The sequence below is a fragment of the Crinia signifera genome, chromosome 9, assembly GCF_055691185.1.
Source record: "Crinia signifera chromosome 9, ASM5569118v1, whole genome shotgun sequence".
NCBI classification, from domain to species: Eukaryota; Metazoa; Chordata; class Amphibia; order Anura; family Myobatrachidae; genus Crinia; species Crinia signifera.
Window position 1 is genome coordinate 110,998,459 of NC_139225.1, and position 13,701 is coordinate 111,012,159.

At 44.7% G+C, this 13,701-nt stretch overlaps 1 protein-coding gene across 1 annotated transcript in view; it reads right to left on the reverse strand.

The window, feature by feature from the left end:
• SLC9A6 (solute carrier family 9 member A6) overlaps window positions 1-12,778 on the reverse strand; it is a 54,068-nt gene extending 41,290 nt beyond the window's left edge. The window contains exon 1 of the mRNA XM_083159512.1: window positions 12,365-12,778. Coding sequence (XP_083015638.1) covers window positions 12,365-12,641 — 277 coding nt within the window. The 5' untranslated portion in view covers window positions 12,642-12,778. The remainder of the gene's footprint in view (window positions 1-12,364) is intronic.
• Between the last annotated feature and the right edge of the window lie 923 nt (window positions 12,779-13,701).

Here is a 13,701-nt window from a genome sequence, read left to right on the forward strand (position 1 = left end):
TGGCTGCAGGACAAAATCCAATGCCGCCTCCTGAGGCTCAGGTGAATGATGCCCATGTAACTTGGCCCATCTAGTCTGCCATGTACACATACATACTAGATGTAATGTTTTTGCCATGAGCCAACTAACTTACAGTATATTATTGGATGTTGGGAGAAAACCCACATAAGGATGGGGAGAATATACAAACTCCACACAGGGAAATCATATTACAAAGAAAACTAGCTTGGTTTGTAAAGGAGGAGTAAGTCAGCGATTCTTAACAAAAGTTGCTGGAAGGAGATCACAGAGTTGAACAGCACAAGTGTTCTATCAGCCTGTCAAAACGTGATAGCACGGTGATGTATTGGAGCCAACTGAATACACTTCAGGGGCCGTATTGGGCTTCGCTTCAAAGAAATCGAGTAAAAAGCGTCCAATTGCAGGTGTTTCACATCTCATCCTATGTGCATCGGATCGGAGATCGGACCTGCTTGCACGTCCGACCTCCAACTGACAGCCATGGGAGCGGGGAATGGGATATGCAATATCTCAAATGCAGAAGCTCCAGTGTGGCTCAAGGGGGATCGGCTGTGACTTCTTCAGGGGATATAAACATTGCTTCAACAGGATACAGGACATTTAAATAATCATCAGGGTGACAGAAAATGTCTTGGTTCCACTGTAGAGAGTATGGAGTAGGAAATGGGTTAATAGCGGGAAAACAGGAGGGGAGAGGGCCCTGCTTGTGAGAAGTTGCATCCTGAAAGGAAGAGGCAGACAAACAGGGGTGACACAGAAGGAAAAGAAGATTAGAGATGGGGTAGATGTGAGGATGCTACAGTGGATTAGGATGAGAGATGGGGTAGATGTGAGGATGTAACAGTGGGTTAGGATAAGAGATGGGGTATATGTGAGGATGTAACAGTGGGTTAGGATGAGAGATTGGGTAGATGTGAGGATGCTACAGTGGGTTAGGATGAGAGATGGGGTATATGTGAGGATGTAACAGTGGGTTAGGATGAGAGATGGGGTAGATGTGAGGATGTAACAGTGGGTTAGCATGAGAGACTGCTTGGTTTGATGAAGTGGGTTTTGGGATGCAGTTTAAAGTTTTCATCAAGAGGTGTGGAGTCTGATGGGGATAGGTAGAGAATACAAAAGGTAGGCAGCACCAGGGACAAAATCCAGTGGCAGAAATGAGAGGAGGAAGTAATCAGTGATGGGAGAGGTGACGTGAATTTGTAAAACAAAGAGGGCAGGTGGGAATTAAGATGAGTGCACATATGTAAATGGGGTAATTCCAGTAATAAGTAAATGCAATATAAAGATTAAAAGAAAAAAAAAACACACACGTACAAATATATCACCAGGCATTTTAAACAAGTGTAACACGATATGACAGATCTGATAGTACAGTAGAAAGATGGTTGAAGTCTATAACCAGTATAGAGCAAACATAAATGAGTTACCATTATTTTAGAGATAAACTCATGAGTAGAACAAGGACTTCGGAAACGGTCATTGGGTCTACAGCAAGTTGGTCGACAAGCATTGGGTCGACACCGTTAGGTCGACATTGGGATAGGTTGACACAAGTATTAGGTTGACAGTCAAAATGTTGACATGGGGTTTTTCACAGTTTTTTGAGCCGACGTGCCGACAGGCGGTATTTCATGCCCTACCATCCACTAGGACGTGGTGGGAAAATAAAATAGTGTGCCTAGCGCAGCGGTGCACTGTCCATGTCGACTGTGTCGACATTCGGGTAAAAAAAACCTGGAAAACATGCGACCTGGAAAACGTGCACTGTTGGGGATCCTTGAGGACTGAGGATGAGAACTACTGGACTAGTCCATACAGACGACCCCAATCTGAATTGCAGGTGGGGCAGACGTAACGTGTAGAGAATTAGATTTGGGTGGGGTGAGTCTAAACTGAAATCTAAATTGCTGCGTAAAAATAAAGCTGACCAACGTTTGTGGGCCACATGCAAAAGCAATCAGTATTTACCCTGTACAGAAACATTATAAATGTAGGCGCTCCCCTTGCACTGCATCATGATTGTTCCTGACACAAAGTTACTCGCTGTTTTTGCTTTACTTCCAAATCGGAGTAATGCACTGTGTACATAGAGCTCGCCTCCTGTTAGCACATGATATTGTATAGAGGTTAGAAACCAAAGCCAAGGTAAAGGTATTCCACAATAACAGTGACGCACCTCGGCGACTGTAGAATGTCCCATTGTCTTATGGATTGCGCCCATGTGTCCAGTGCACGTGACAAGAACCAATACAACTGCCCCCACATTTAATGTGGTAACAATTCAGCAATGCTAGCTGATGTGGAACTACAAATCCCTGCATGCAGCTAGAGGCTTACAAGGCAGCTGGGGAAACCATGATGAATACACCTCAGTCACAGCATCAAAATGCATTAAAACGGGAAATCATTTTGAATGTTTTAGCTCACGCCATTATGCAAAAGTAATAAATGGTTCACTGAAAAAAATCCTTTGTGCTTTTTAATGTTAATCAGGAGTGTATATGAAATGCTAGGAAATAATATAGAGGCGGTAATAATCCATTAGTGCTACATAAAAACTATTCGTGGGGGCTGGGGTTCATTATACAAGGCATCATGTGCCAGTAATGCACTTTGTGCAAATATGTAGCTCAATTGGGAATAATGCAAGGAGAATTACCTCCACTTACTAGTTGTAATCACAACCGATTAATAAACCCCCTCTTATAGTAGTCTTATTGCAATGATTCTACCTCTCACGGTTAATAATTAGGCTGCGATTTGTTTGGTTATGGATGATAGATCTACAGTGTCTAAATATCTAGATCAGGCATGTCCAAACTTGTCGTTTCACAACTGTTGTGAAACTACAAGTCCCATCATGCCTTTCCACAATTGTTCTATTAGGGAATGCTAAAACTAGTACAAGGCATGCTGGGATGTGTAGTTTCACAACAGCTGGAGGCCCATAGTTTTGACACACTAGTCCTCGTGTACGAGGTGTGGTTTTTTACAATTTTCACCTGAGCTGGAGGTCGGACCTGCTGCTTATCCGATCTCCGACTCGGCCCCCCTCCCGGCGGTGGGGAATGGGGTCGCATGCGATACATCGCATGTAAAAGGACTGCATGAGATGTATTGCATGCAATCTTCCCAGGTGGCGTTGGATGGCTATACACTGGTGCGATACATTGTAGCAGTGTATGGCCACCTTTCAGCTGAGTAGACTTATCTGTCCAATTTGTCTAGTGTGAACAAAAATCTGGGAGCAAATGATTGATTGTCAGGTGCTTTCATTCATTAATCCTTTCAGGTCCAACGTCTAGTCAAGCTCAACAGTCCTAGTAGCAGATCCAATGGTGAACCACTTTAAAATAAGAACACTAACATCCTTCAACATTCAATGTAGACTGTTTTAAAAAAATATATACAATTAAACTGTTTGAATTGCAAAAAAATTTTTTGACTGTAAAGGGTTAACAAACACTGGAAAATTGACAAAAACAAATATTTGGACAAGTAAGATCACATTAAAGGAGCCCATACACGCTCTGTTTTCGCGGGCTTCATTCTGTACTATGCGATGCGCGCTCCCGCGCATCACATAGTACGGTACAAAAAGTATGTGCTGCACATACTTTTTGTACTAGGTACACATCGTATCGGATCACAGTGCATGCACACTGCATGCACTAGGGATACGATCCGATACAACGTGTACTTTAAAAGTACAGAACGGAGCTTTAACCCCTTCCCGACATTTGACGTACATTTACGTCATGGTCGGGATGTACTTCCCGACACATGGCATAAATGTACGTAATGACTTCTAACTGTCACCGCGTCTATAGACGCGGTGACAGTTTGGAGATGTCTGCTGTCCCTGACAGCAGACATCCCCCCTCGCCGCCCAGGGGGGGCAGGGGTGCCCCCCCGGTCGGCGATCGCTGCGATTGGCTGTTCAAAAGTGAACAGCCAATTGCAGCGTTTTCTGTGTTACCGGCGGCTAAGCCGCTCGGTAACACAGAGATCGGTGGTGATCGGTGCTGTTAAGTACAGCACCGATCACCAGCCCACCCTCCCACCTACCCGGCAGCCTCCCTCCCACCTACCCGGCAGCCTCCCTCCCACCCGGCAGCCTCCCTCCCACCCAGCCAGCAGCCGCAGCGCCAGCCCCCCTCCCACCCCCCCGCCAGCCGCAGCACAGCAGCATAAATATGAATTATAAGTGAAATGGGATGAACTATATATATATATATATATATATATATATATATATATATATATACACATATACACACAGTGATCGGTGCTGTTAAGTACAGCACCGATCGCCAGCCCCCCCCCCCCCCACCCGGCAGCCCCCCCTCCCACCCACCCGGCTGCCGCAGCGCCAGCACCCCTCCCACCCCCCCACCAGCCGCAGCGCCAGCCCCCCTCCCAAAGCTGGTGAGCAAAATGGGGTCACATGTGGGGGGGTTCCACTGTATTGGTGCTTCGGGGGTCTTGCTAATGCGACATAGCACCCACCATTCATTCCACCACCAAATATCACTCCTTCCCTTCTGAGTCCTGCCATGCACCCAAATGGTATTTTTTGGTCACATATGAGGCATTGCCGTACTCGGGAGAAATTGGGGCACAGATTTTGGGGTGCTTTGTCTCCTTCATTCCTTGCGAAAATGAAAAATTTTGAGCCAGAACTGCATTTTTGTGTAAAAAATTACATTTTTTTACACAAAAATGCAGATCTGGCTCAAAATTTTTCATTTTCGCAAGGAATGAAGGAGACAAAGCACCCCAAAATCTGTGCCCCAATTTCTCCCGAGTATGGCAATGCCTCACATGTGACCAAAAAATACCAGTTGGGTGCATGGCAGGACTCAGAAGGGAAGGAGTGATATTTGGATTTTGCAGCACAGATTCTGGTTGAATGACCCCTGAAGCACCCATACAGTGGAACCCCCCACAAGTGACCCCATTTTGCAAACTACACCCTTCAGGGAATTCATCAGGGGGTATAGTGTACATTTCAAACCCCCAGGGGTTTCACCAATTTTGATACAACTGAGCTGTGAAAATGAAAAATTAAATTTTTTCATTTTCACAGCCCAGTTGTATCAAAATTGGTGAAACCCCTGGGGGTTTGAAATGTACACTATACCCCTAAATGAATTCCCTGAAGGGTGTAGTTTGCAAAATGGGGTCACTTGTGGGGGGGTTCCTAAATTTTAGCATCTTATGGTGCCTAGAAACCTACATGGTGCCTAAAAAATAATCTCATAAAAAGGAGGCTCCAAAATCAAGTAGGTGCTCCTTCTATTATGAAGCCTGTGGTTTGGTCAACGTGCACACTAGGGCCACATATAGGATATTTTTGAAAACAAAAGAATTGGGGGAATCAATTTTTAGTCACATTTCTCTAGTAAAATCTACTGTGTTCCTTAGAAAAATGTATTAAAATTGCAAATCTGCAAACAAAATGAAATTTTGAAATTTCACCTACACTTTGTTTTAATTCCTGTGAAACACCTAAAAGGTTAACAAACTTCCAAAATGCTGTTTTGAATACTGTGAGGGGTGCAGTTTTTGAAATGGCATCATTTATGGGGGTGTCTCACATACAAGTCCCTCAAAGTCACATCAGAACTGAACTGGTCCCTAAAAAAATCAGTATTTGAAATTTTCTTGAAAATTTGCTATTCATATTGTAAGCCTCCTAGTGTCCAAAAAAATTAAAAGGAAGTTGAAATAATGATGGAAACATAAAGTAGACATATGGTCTATGTTAGTTATTAACTATTTTGAGTGGTATGATTATTTGTCTCACAAGCAGAAAATTTAACATTTTGCAAATTGCTAAATTTTCCATTTTTTTACGACATTTTGGTATTTTTCACAAAAAAAAAACAGACTGTATCGACCCAAATTTACCACTAATTTGAAGTACAATGTGTCACGAGAAAACAATCTCAAAATCACTGGGATAAGTAAAAGCAAAAAAAAGTTATACCCACTTAAGTGATACATGTCAGATTTGAAAAAAATGGCTCTGTCAGGAACGCAAAAACTGGCTGTGTCAGGAAGGGGTTAAAACGGAGCGTGTATGGGCTCCTTTATTTACGCAATATGAATGACCATCATCCATTTTCCAGCATTTGGGCATCCATTTTCCAGCATCCGGCAGATCGGACCGTCATATGGAGCACAACTTCTAGTGTGTACCTGCTATTCAGGGCCAACGGAAGACATAGCTAGTGAGGGTCTCCGCCATCACTCCATCGCTGCCAGCATTGGCAACTGCAATGGCCCCTCGCCGTAGGCAATGTTGCTGGGTTGTCCAGTGTTTACCCAGCATTTGAGGCACTTCCATATTTTACCATTTGTTTTCCCAGAACATGAGTGCAAATGAGCCCTGAGAGTTTTTTCTTCACTAAAAGAAACAGCAAAGGGTTTCATTTCCACTATTTGGCTAACTGCAAAACCAGCTGAACGTATAGGAGGAAGTTATAATTTAAGAACAAAAGAGAATAGAAAGGTAAGTGATGGCAGCAAAACTAGACTCAAAGTCATACAATGAGCTGATTTAAAACTAAAAGTTACACAATAAAATGGTGAACAAGGCAAAATTGTGAAATGGAAATGATCACAAGATTATAATATGGACATAGTAACATAATGCTCCAAAATGGTTGTAGCAACAAGTTGGTTAAATCAATTCACCCAGGCCATAATCGTTCAGTGCATAGGGAAAGTTACAGAACGGAAGATATCAGATATATAGGGGTCAGCAGGAATAAATATATATATTTACCACCAGGTATTTATTTACCACCGGCCCGACTGCCGTGGCCCTGTCCTGTTCTCGGCCGGCTCGACTGTGATTTTGCAGGCGGGATTCAATGTCCCTCCTGCTGAGCATCGGTGAGCTGCGGCCGGGAGCTCGACACTTCTCGCCCGTTCTCGGCAGAACATGGCCGACTGCTTGTTAAGTTGGGCACGTTCTGCCGAGATCCCTTTTCAATGCTGTCGGGGAAGACAGCATTGAATAGGGCCCCGCCGCCATTTCCCCCATCGTGAATGGCGGCGGGAGATTGAATATCCCCCTTAGTGTTGCACGAAATTACGAATGGACATAGAGACTACTGCCACCTTGGTAAAATGAACTGGTGGCACTAGCCTATAGGACTAGGGCTAATGTGAACACACACAATCAAATAAGAAATTGATTTAGTAATAAACAGAACATGACTGATTCACAACCATCCAACCATCCACCTCTTTATTTCAGATACATCTAAATAAATGTGGCTATTCTATTTACTACAGATCTCAATAAATTTGCTGGAGGCCAAGGGGAAAGTTTACTAAAGTGATAGACCTGAGAGATGTTGCCCATAGCAACCAATCAGATTCTACTTATTTATCTAGCACCATGTAGGATAAAAAACTAGAATCTGATTGGTTGCTAGGGGTAACATCTTTCACTACTAATATCTCACACTCTAGTAAGTATACCCCCAACTGTGCAAAAATAAACATCTCTATGAAATCCACGGTAGGAGTCAGTCTGTTTGTTTTAATCTTGAGAACCAGTTGACAGATTTCTATTTACAAGTCTATAGGGCAGTGGTTCTCAAACTCGGTCCTCAGGAGCCCACACAATTGATGTTTTCCATTTCATCCGACAGGTGCACTCATTAATTACTATCATTTTAAAAGATCCACAGGGGGAGCTAATTATTTCACTTGATTCTGGAAGGAGACAAGGAAAACATGCACTGTGTGTGGTCCTGAGGACCGACTTAGAGAACCTGTGCTATAGAGCATTTGTTGAGGAAGGATTAGGTGTATGAAACAATCTATGACAAAATTTTTTTAGTAAAGCAAGTAAAAGTAGAGATAAACGGCCATCAAAGCAATCAGTTAAAACCTTTAAAGATATATTACAACAATATATCTTTAAATATGCAGAGATTGATACATACAGTATCCTCCATTTTCTGAAAGAAAAATTGATGCAAGGACTGTTTACTGATAAAAAGTTTTAGTTTTTCGCTCAAACCCCCCCCCCCCCCCAACCCCTTCCCCATTCGACTATTTCATTTATGTGAAAAACTATTATTTTTCCTCAAAGGAATTCAATAATCCCTTGGTTAAAGAGCCAATCACTGTAAATTAAATTTCCAGACAATGTGGTTGTCTATTAGATAGCTAATAAATTGGTTGTGCATTACCAAATAAGACAACCATCAAAGAACATCTCAAGGAAATTCAAGAAAAGGTTATTGAAAAGCACCAACTGGGAAAAGTATAAAATAATTAATAAAATATTTAATATGTACCAGGGCACTGTTAAGTCCATCATAAAGAAATTAAGACTGTGCCTCAAGTGGATTGTCCCGAATCCCGGGATTGAAAAAATGCCCCGGGATTGGCTTCCCTACTAACAGCTACATGAATCCAAATACTAAAGCTGGGTGCGCACCTAAAGATTTATCTGTCCCATCTGTCTGGTGAGAACAAAAAAAATGGTAATGTATGGCAGCAAAGGACAATCATCCATTTGCTCCCATACACTGGAAAACAGACACTGGTCATTCAGAAATATTGGTTAAATCCATTTGTAATCCAAGTTATCCTAACACCTGATTTTGTCAGTTTTATAGCTTTTACAAGCAAATGGTTGATTTTCAATGCTCCCATACATTTCCAGATTGGACAGATAAATCTTTAGGCGTATACCCAGCATAAGCATAAGTGAACACAATTATGTGGTTTTCTAATAACATCCAGAGTGACGAAAGTCAAAGAAACAACCTTTTTTGTAGATAGTAACTTTTAAGCAACAGCTTAAAAGAACTTTGTGTGAAACAGTTGTAAGAAATCCACCATAAATTAATATTGATTCCACAGTGTTAAAAAAAAAGAAAATGTGAAAAATGACAAAGGTCTTTTTATATAGTATTTACAGGTATACTTGGCCCACAAGAGGGACAACTTTAGGCACAAACTTAATCAGCAGCAATATATGGTGGTGCACATCAACGACTGAAATAGTACCGCAATATTGTAGATTTTCCTGCATATTGCTATGAGGAAGAATCTGCAATGTTGATGTACCAAATGTGACCAGAAAAACGCAAAATAAATTGCCTCTCTAAATAACATTCATAGTTTGTCCTTAAAGCATCCAAAACATGTACTTAAACAATGAGGGAGAAAATGCTCTGTTCCTGGGCTTCCCTGGTAATGTATGATTGCCATCACCTGTGGTGAAACGCCTTTCTTATCAATTAACTAGCTCACCACAGGTGCTGGCAATCATACATTACCAGGGAAGTCCAGGAACGGGGCATTTTCTCCCTCATGGAGAGGGTCAGGTAGGCAAGTGTGACTTAAAACAAGTACTAGGTGTTAACGTTCATGACCACTGCAGGCATTTCTAACAATGACATAAAACAAAGCCTTGACAGAAAATGTGCATACCGCTCACTCAATTCTTTTTGTGATTACCACTGTTAAACTGGGTGTGGTTTATTAGGTTGACAGGTTAAGGGAGAACACATGAAGAAGGTCTCAATGCACTATGTTGACATGAACAAATGACAGCAGAAGCAAAAGGTCAACAAGAAAATGGTTGACACAAGTTTTTCACAAATGTATTCAAAATTAAAAAACGAAGAAATCACAAGTACATAAGTATTCACAGCCTTTGCCATGAAGCTCAAAATTGAGCTCACGTGCATCCTGTTTGCACTGATCATTCTTGAGACGGTCCTATGGCTAAATTGGAGTTCACCTGTGGTGAATTCAGTTGATTGGACATGATTTAGAAAGGCTTATACCTGTCTATATAAAGGTCCCACACTTGTCAGTGCATGTCAGAGCAAAAACCAAGCATGAGGTCAGTGAAATTGTCTGCAGACCTCCAAGACAGGATTGTTTTGAGGCACAAGTCTGGGGAAGGGTACAGAAAAATGTCTGTTGCTATCAAGGTCCCAATGAGTACAGTGTCCTTCATCATCTGTAAATGGAAGAAGTTCATAACCTGGACTCTTCCTTGAGCTGGCCAGCTACATAAACTGAGCGATTGGGGGAGAAGGAACATAGGGATTTGACCAAGAACCCAATGGTCACTCTTGTCAGCTACAGCATTCCTCTGTGGAGAGGAGAACCAGGGCTGGCGCCACCACTAGGCAGCCTTAGGCATTTGCCTAGGGCGCCGGCCACTGGACGGCGGCAGTTTGGAGCTGCCCCCTCGGATGGAGGTGAGCGGTCACAACTCCCCCCCCCCCACCCCCTGTAGCGACTCGGGATGCTGCATCACCCACCCTGGAGCGTCACGGCGACCCACGTTGCTTCACCCGGCAAGCACACACGCCCTCCCCTGGAGTGTCACGCCGCATCGCTTCACCCGGCAAGGCCCCCCCCCTGGGGAGCATCGCGGTGGCCAGTGCTGCATCGCATGGCTCTACCCCCACCCCACCACGTGGAGTAACACAGGTGAGTGCCGGGGCGACCTCCCTGGGGAGCGGGGGAGCGATTGAGCACCTAGCACCGGCCTTGAGGAGAACCTTCCAGAAGGACAACCATCTCTGCAGCAATCCACCTATCAGGCCTGTATGGTAGAGAGACGGAAGCCTTACTTAAAATCACATGGCAGCCTGCGTGGAGTTTGACAAAATGCACCTGAAGGACTCCCAGACCATGAGAAACAATTCTCTGGACTGATGAGACAAAGATTAAACTCTCTGGTGTGAAAGTCAGGCACAATGTTTGGAGGAAACCAAGCACTGCTCCTCACCAGGCCAATAACATCCTTACAGGGAAGCATGGGGGTGGCAACATCATGATGTGGGGATGTTTTACAGTGGCAGGAACTGGGAGACTAGTCAGGACAGAGGGAAAGATGAATGCAGCAACGTACAGAAACATCCTGGATGAAAACTTGCCCCAGAGTGCTCTTGACCTCAGACTGGAGTCATGGTTCATTTTTCAGCAGGACAACGACCCTAAGCACACAGCCAAGCTATCAAAGGAGACCACTCTGAATGTCCTAGAGTGGCCCAGACTTGAATCCAAATGAACATCTCCGGAGAGATCTGAAAGTCGCCATGCACCAGCACTGATGGAGCTTGAGAGCTGCTGCAAAGAGGAATGGATGAAACTGCCCAAAGATAGATGTCTCCAGCAGCTTATTACAATTCAATGTGTTATTCTTAGACCACCTTAAGAAACAATGGAAGTGTACAAAATAAATGAATTGATACCAGCGCTAGAAAGGTGATCCTTCATTCTGTAACTTCACCCGTGTTGGACATCAGGAACTCCTTGGTTGGCGTGTACAGGCTGTATCAGTGTCCGGAGCTGATTAGCCTTGGTCACTGACTCCATCCCTCCTGCTGTGCCCCGGGAAACTTGTATATGCTTTTAAATCGTCTTTCAATTGTGCAAACCCTCATTAAATCTGTTGTTCAAAACGTTATGCACTATATACTATTTCTGTTTTATTTCATATTCGGAGGATTATCACATCACTAATTACCATACCCATTTGGGGGACTGTGCTAACTTGGATATTGGACTATACCTTGAACAAATAACAAAATGTGGAAAAAGTGATGTACTGTGAATACTTTTTGGATTCACTGTAGATAGATATGATAATACTGCTTGTGCATATATGATAATGTAACAGGTTAACAAGAATGCACAATAGAAAGGAATTAGGTAGGTACCGAACCAGACCACTGACCGGACAAGATCCATTCAGCAAACTGCAATTCTGGAGCTTGTAGTGCGTCCCCATCTGGGGGGTGTCCTGTCTGGCTGGGTGCCTGTGACACCTGCCACCCGGGAGAGATGACAGCCTCCCAATATGGCCTGGACCATTTTTACTACATCCCACAGACCATACAGGATGCTGTCATCTCATCCTCCCTGGTGACAGGTGTCACAGAAACCCTCACCGGATAGGACAATCCATTGACAGGGGTGGACAGGAGGTGCACAAGCTCCAGAGTGGCAGAGATTGCTGCATGGAGCCTGGCTGGCATCTCGGGGTGTGGGTATTTCTGGATATTACCCAATAGAACATACACCTTAGTCCTATGCAGTACAATGTAAAATATCTGTAATCTATAACTCGGGTGCACAGTGTGGAACCTGCTCCCCAAATAAGGGTGTGGGGCCTGGCATGAGTCTCCCCTGTACCCGTGACCAGCATTGCCACACACCAGTCACTATCAGTACACAGCAGAACATACCAGGAGGCACCTGTCAGTATGTACTACAGGGAACACGTGTAAGCATGTGCAGTACACAACCACTGTGGCCCCAGGGGGGCCCGGGTACTGACCGTAGATCATAGCCAGGCCGGTCTCATGGAGGAAGCGGAACCTGCGGTGTTTGAAGAGCCAGATGGTGAGGATGGTGAGGGTGAGCAGCAGGATGAAGATCAGCAGGCTGACGCTGTCCTGCCGGTGACTGGCCTCCACCTGCTTCTCCGTCACCACTTCCTCCATGGCGCTGTCCTCCGCCCGGCTCACACATACTAGCGCCGCGACCAACAGCAGCACGGCCGCCCCGCGCCTTCTACCCCGGGAGCCCGGCAACACCGTGCCGTAAGGCGCCATGACAGGGGCCGGTCTGTGAGACAGTCCTCCCAGCGATTGAGTCAGGGAACCGCGACTGCCCGCCTCCCGGAGGTGGAACCAAGGCTCTCCCAACTCCCACTGACGACTGCTGCCTACACACAGCCCAGACAGCCGCCTGTCTTCGCTGTGCCTAGTGCCCCTGTTTGGGCTCGGGCAGCGCTGCCCCTTTCAGCCTGGCGGGCACGCTCTGTACCAGTGCAACTGTCTGGGGGCAGCGATTCCCCTTTCTGCCTGGTGGGCACGCTCTTGATCAGTATCCCTGTCTGCCTAGTGGGCACACACTGCACCAAAGTCAGATTGGTGGACAGTGTAGTGCCCGTCTGCCTGGTGGGCATGTTCTGTACCAGTGCCACTGTTTGGTGGGAAGTGTGTTTTGTGTGTGTGAAGTGGCACTGGCAATTATTGAATTAAATATATGACTGGATTAATTAGAGTAGTCTAATTTATTGCACATAACAATAAAACAACACTTCAATATATATGAGTATTGTGATGGGACTTGTAATCTGGAAATAAAGTTATTGGAAGAAACAGCATTTCTTAGAATTTTTTTTTTTTTTTTTCTACGAAAGCCACAATATACTTTTCCACTAGTACCAATGATACATCACCCAGTTGATCCAGATTGTTCTGGGTTGCTTCTGGAGGTGTAATTAAGCTGTAAAGGCCCAAACACACTAGAAGATTATCGTTCCAATCTGGCTGGTTGAAATGAAAAACTGGGCATTTTTTGGGAGCAAATAACAATTGAACATTTGCTCCTAAACATGGAAAACAGACACAGGGGCGTAACTATAGCACCGCAGCCCCCGCCACCGTGGGGGGGCGCTGTGCATGTGGGGGCGCCGGGGGCTGCGGTGCTATAGTTAAACCCCCCCTCAATCCCCCGCAGACTTACCTATCGCGCTGGTCCCGGCGGCTCCGTTCTTCTGCTGAAGACCACCACAAAATGGCCGCCCCCATATAGCACACAGTTCTCTGAAACTGTCTGCTGCATGGGGGCGGCCATTTTCTGGTGGTCCTCAGCAGAAGAACGGAG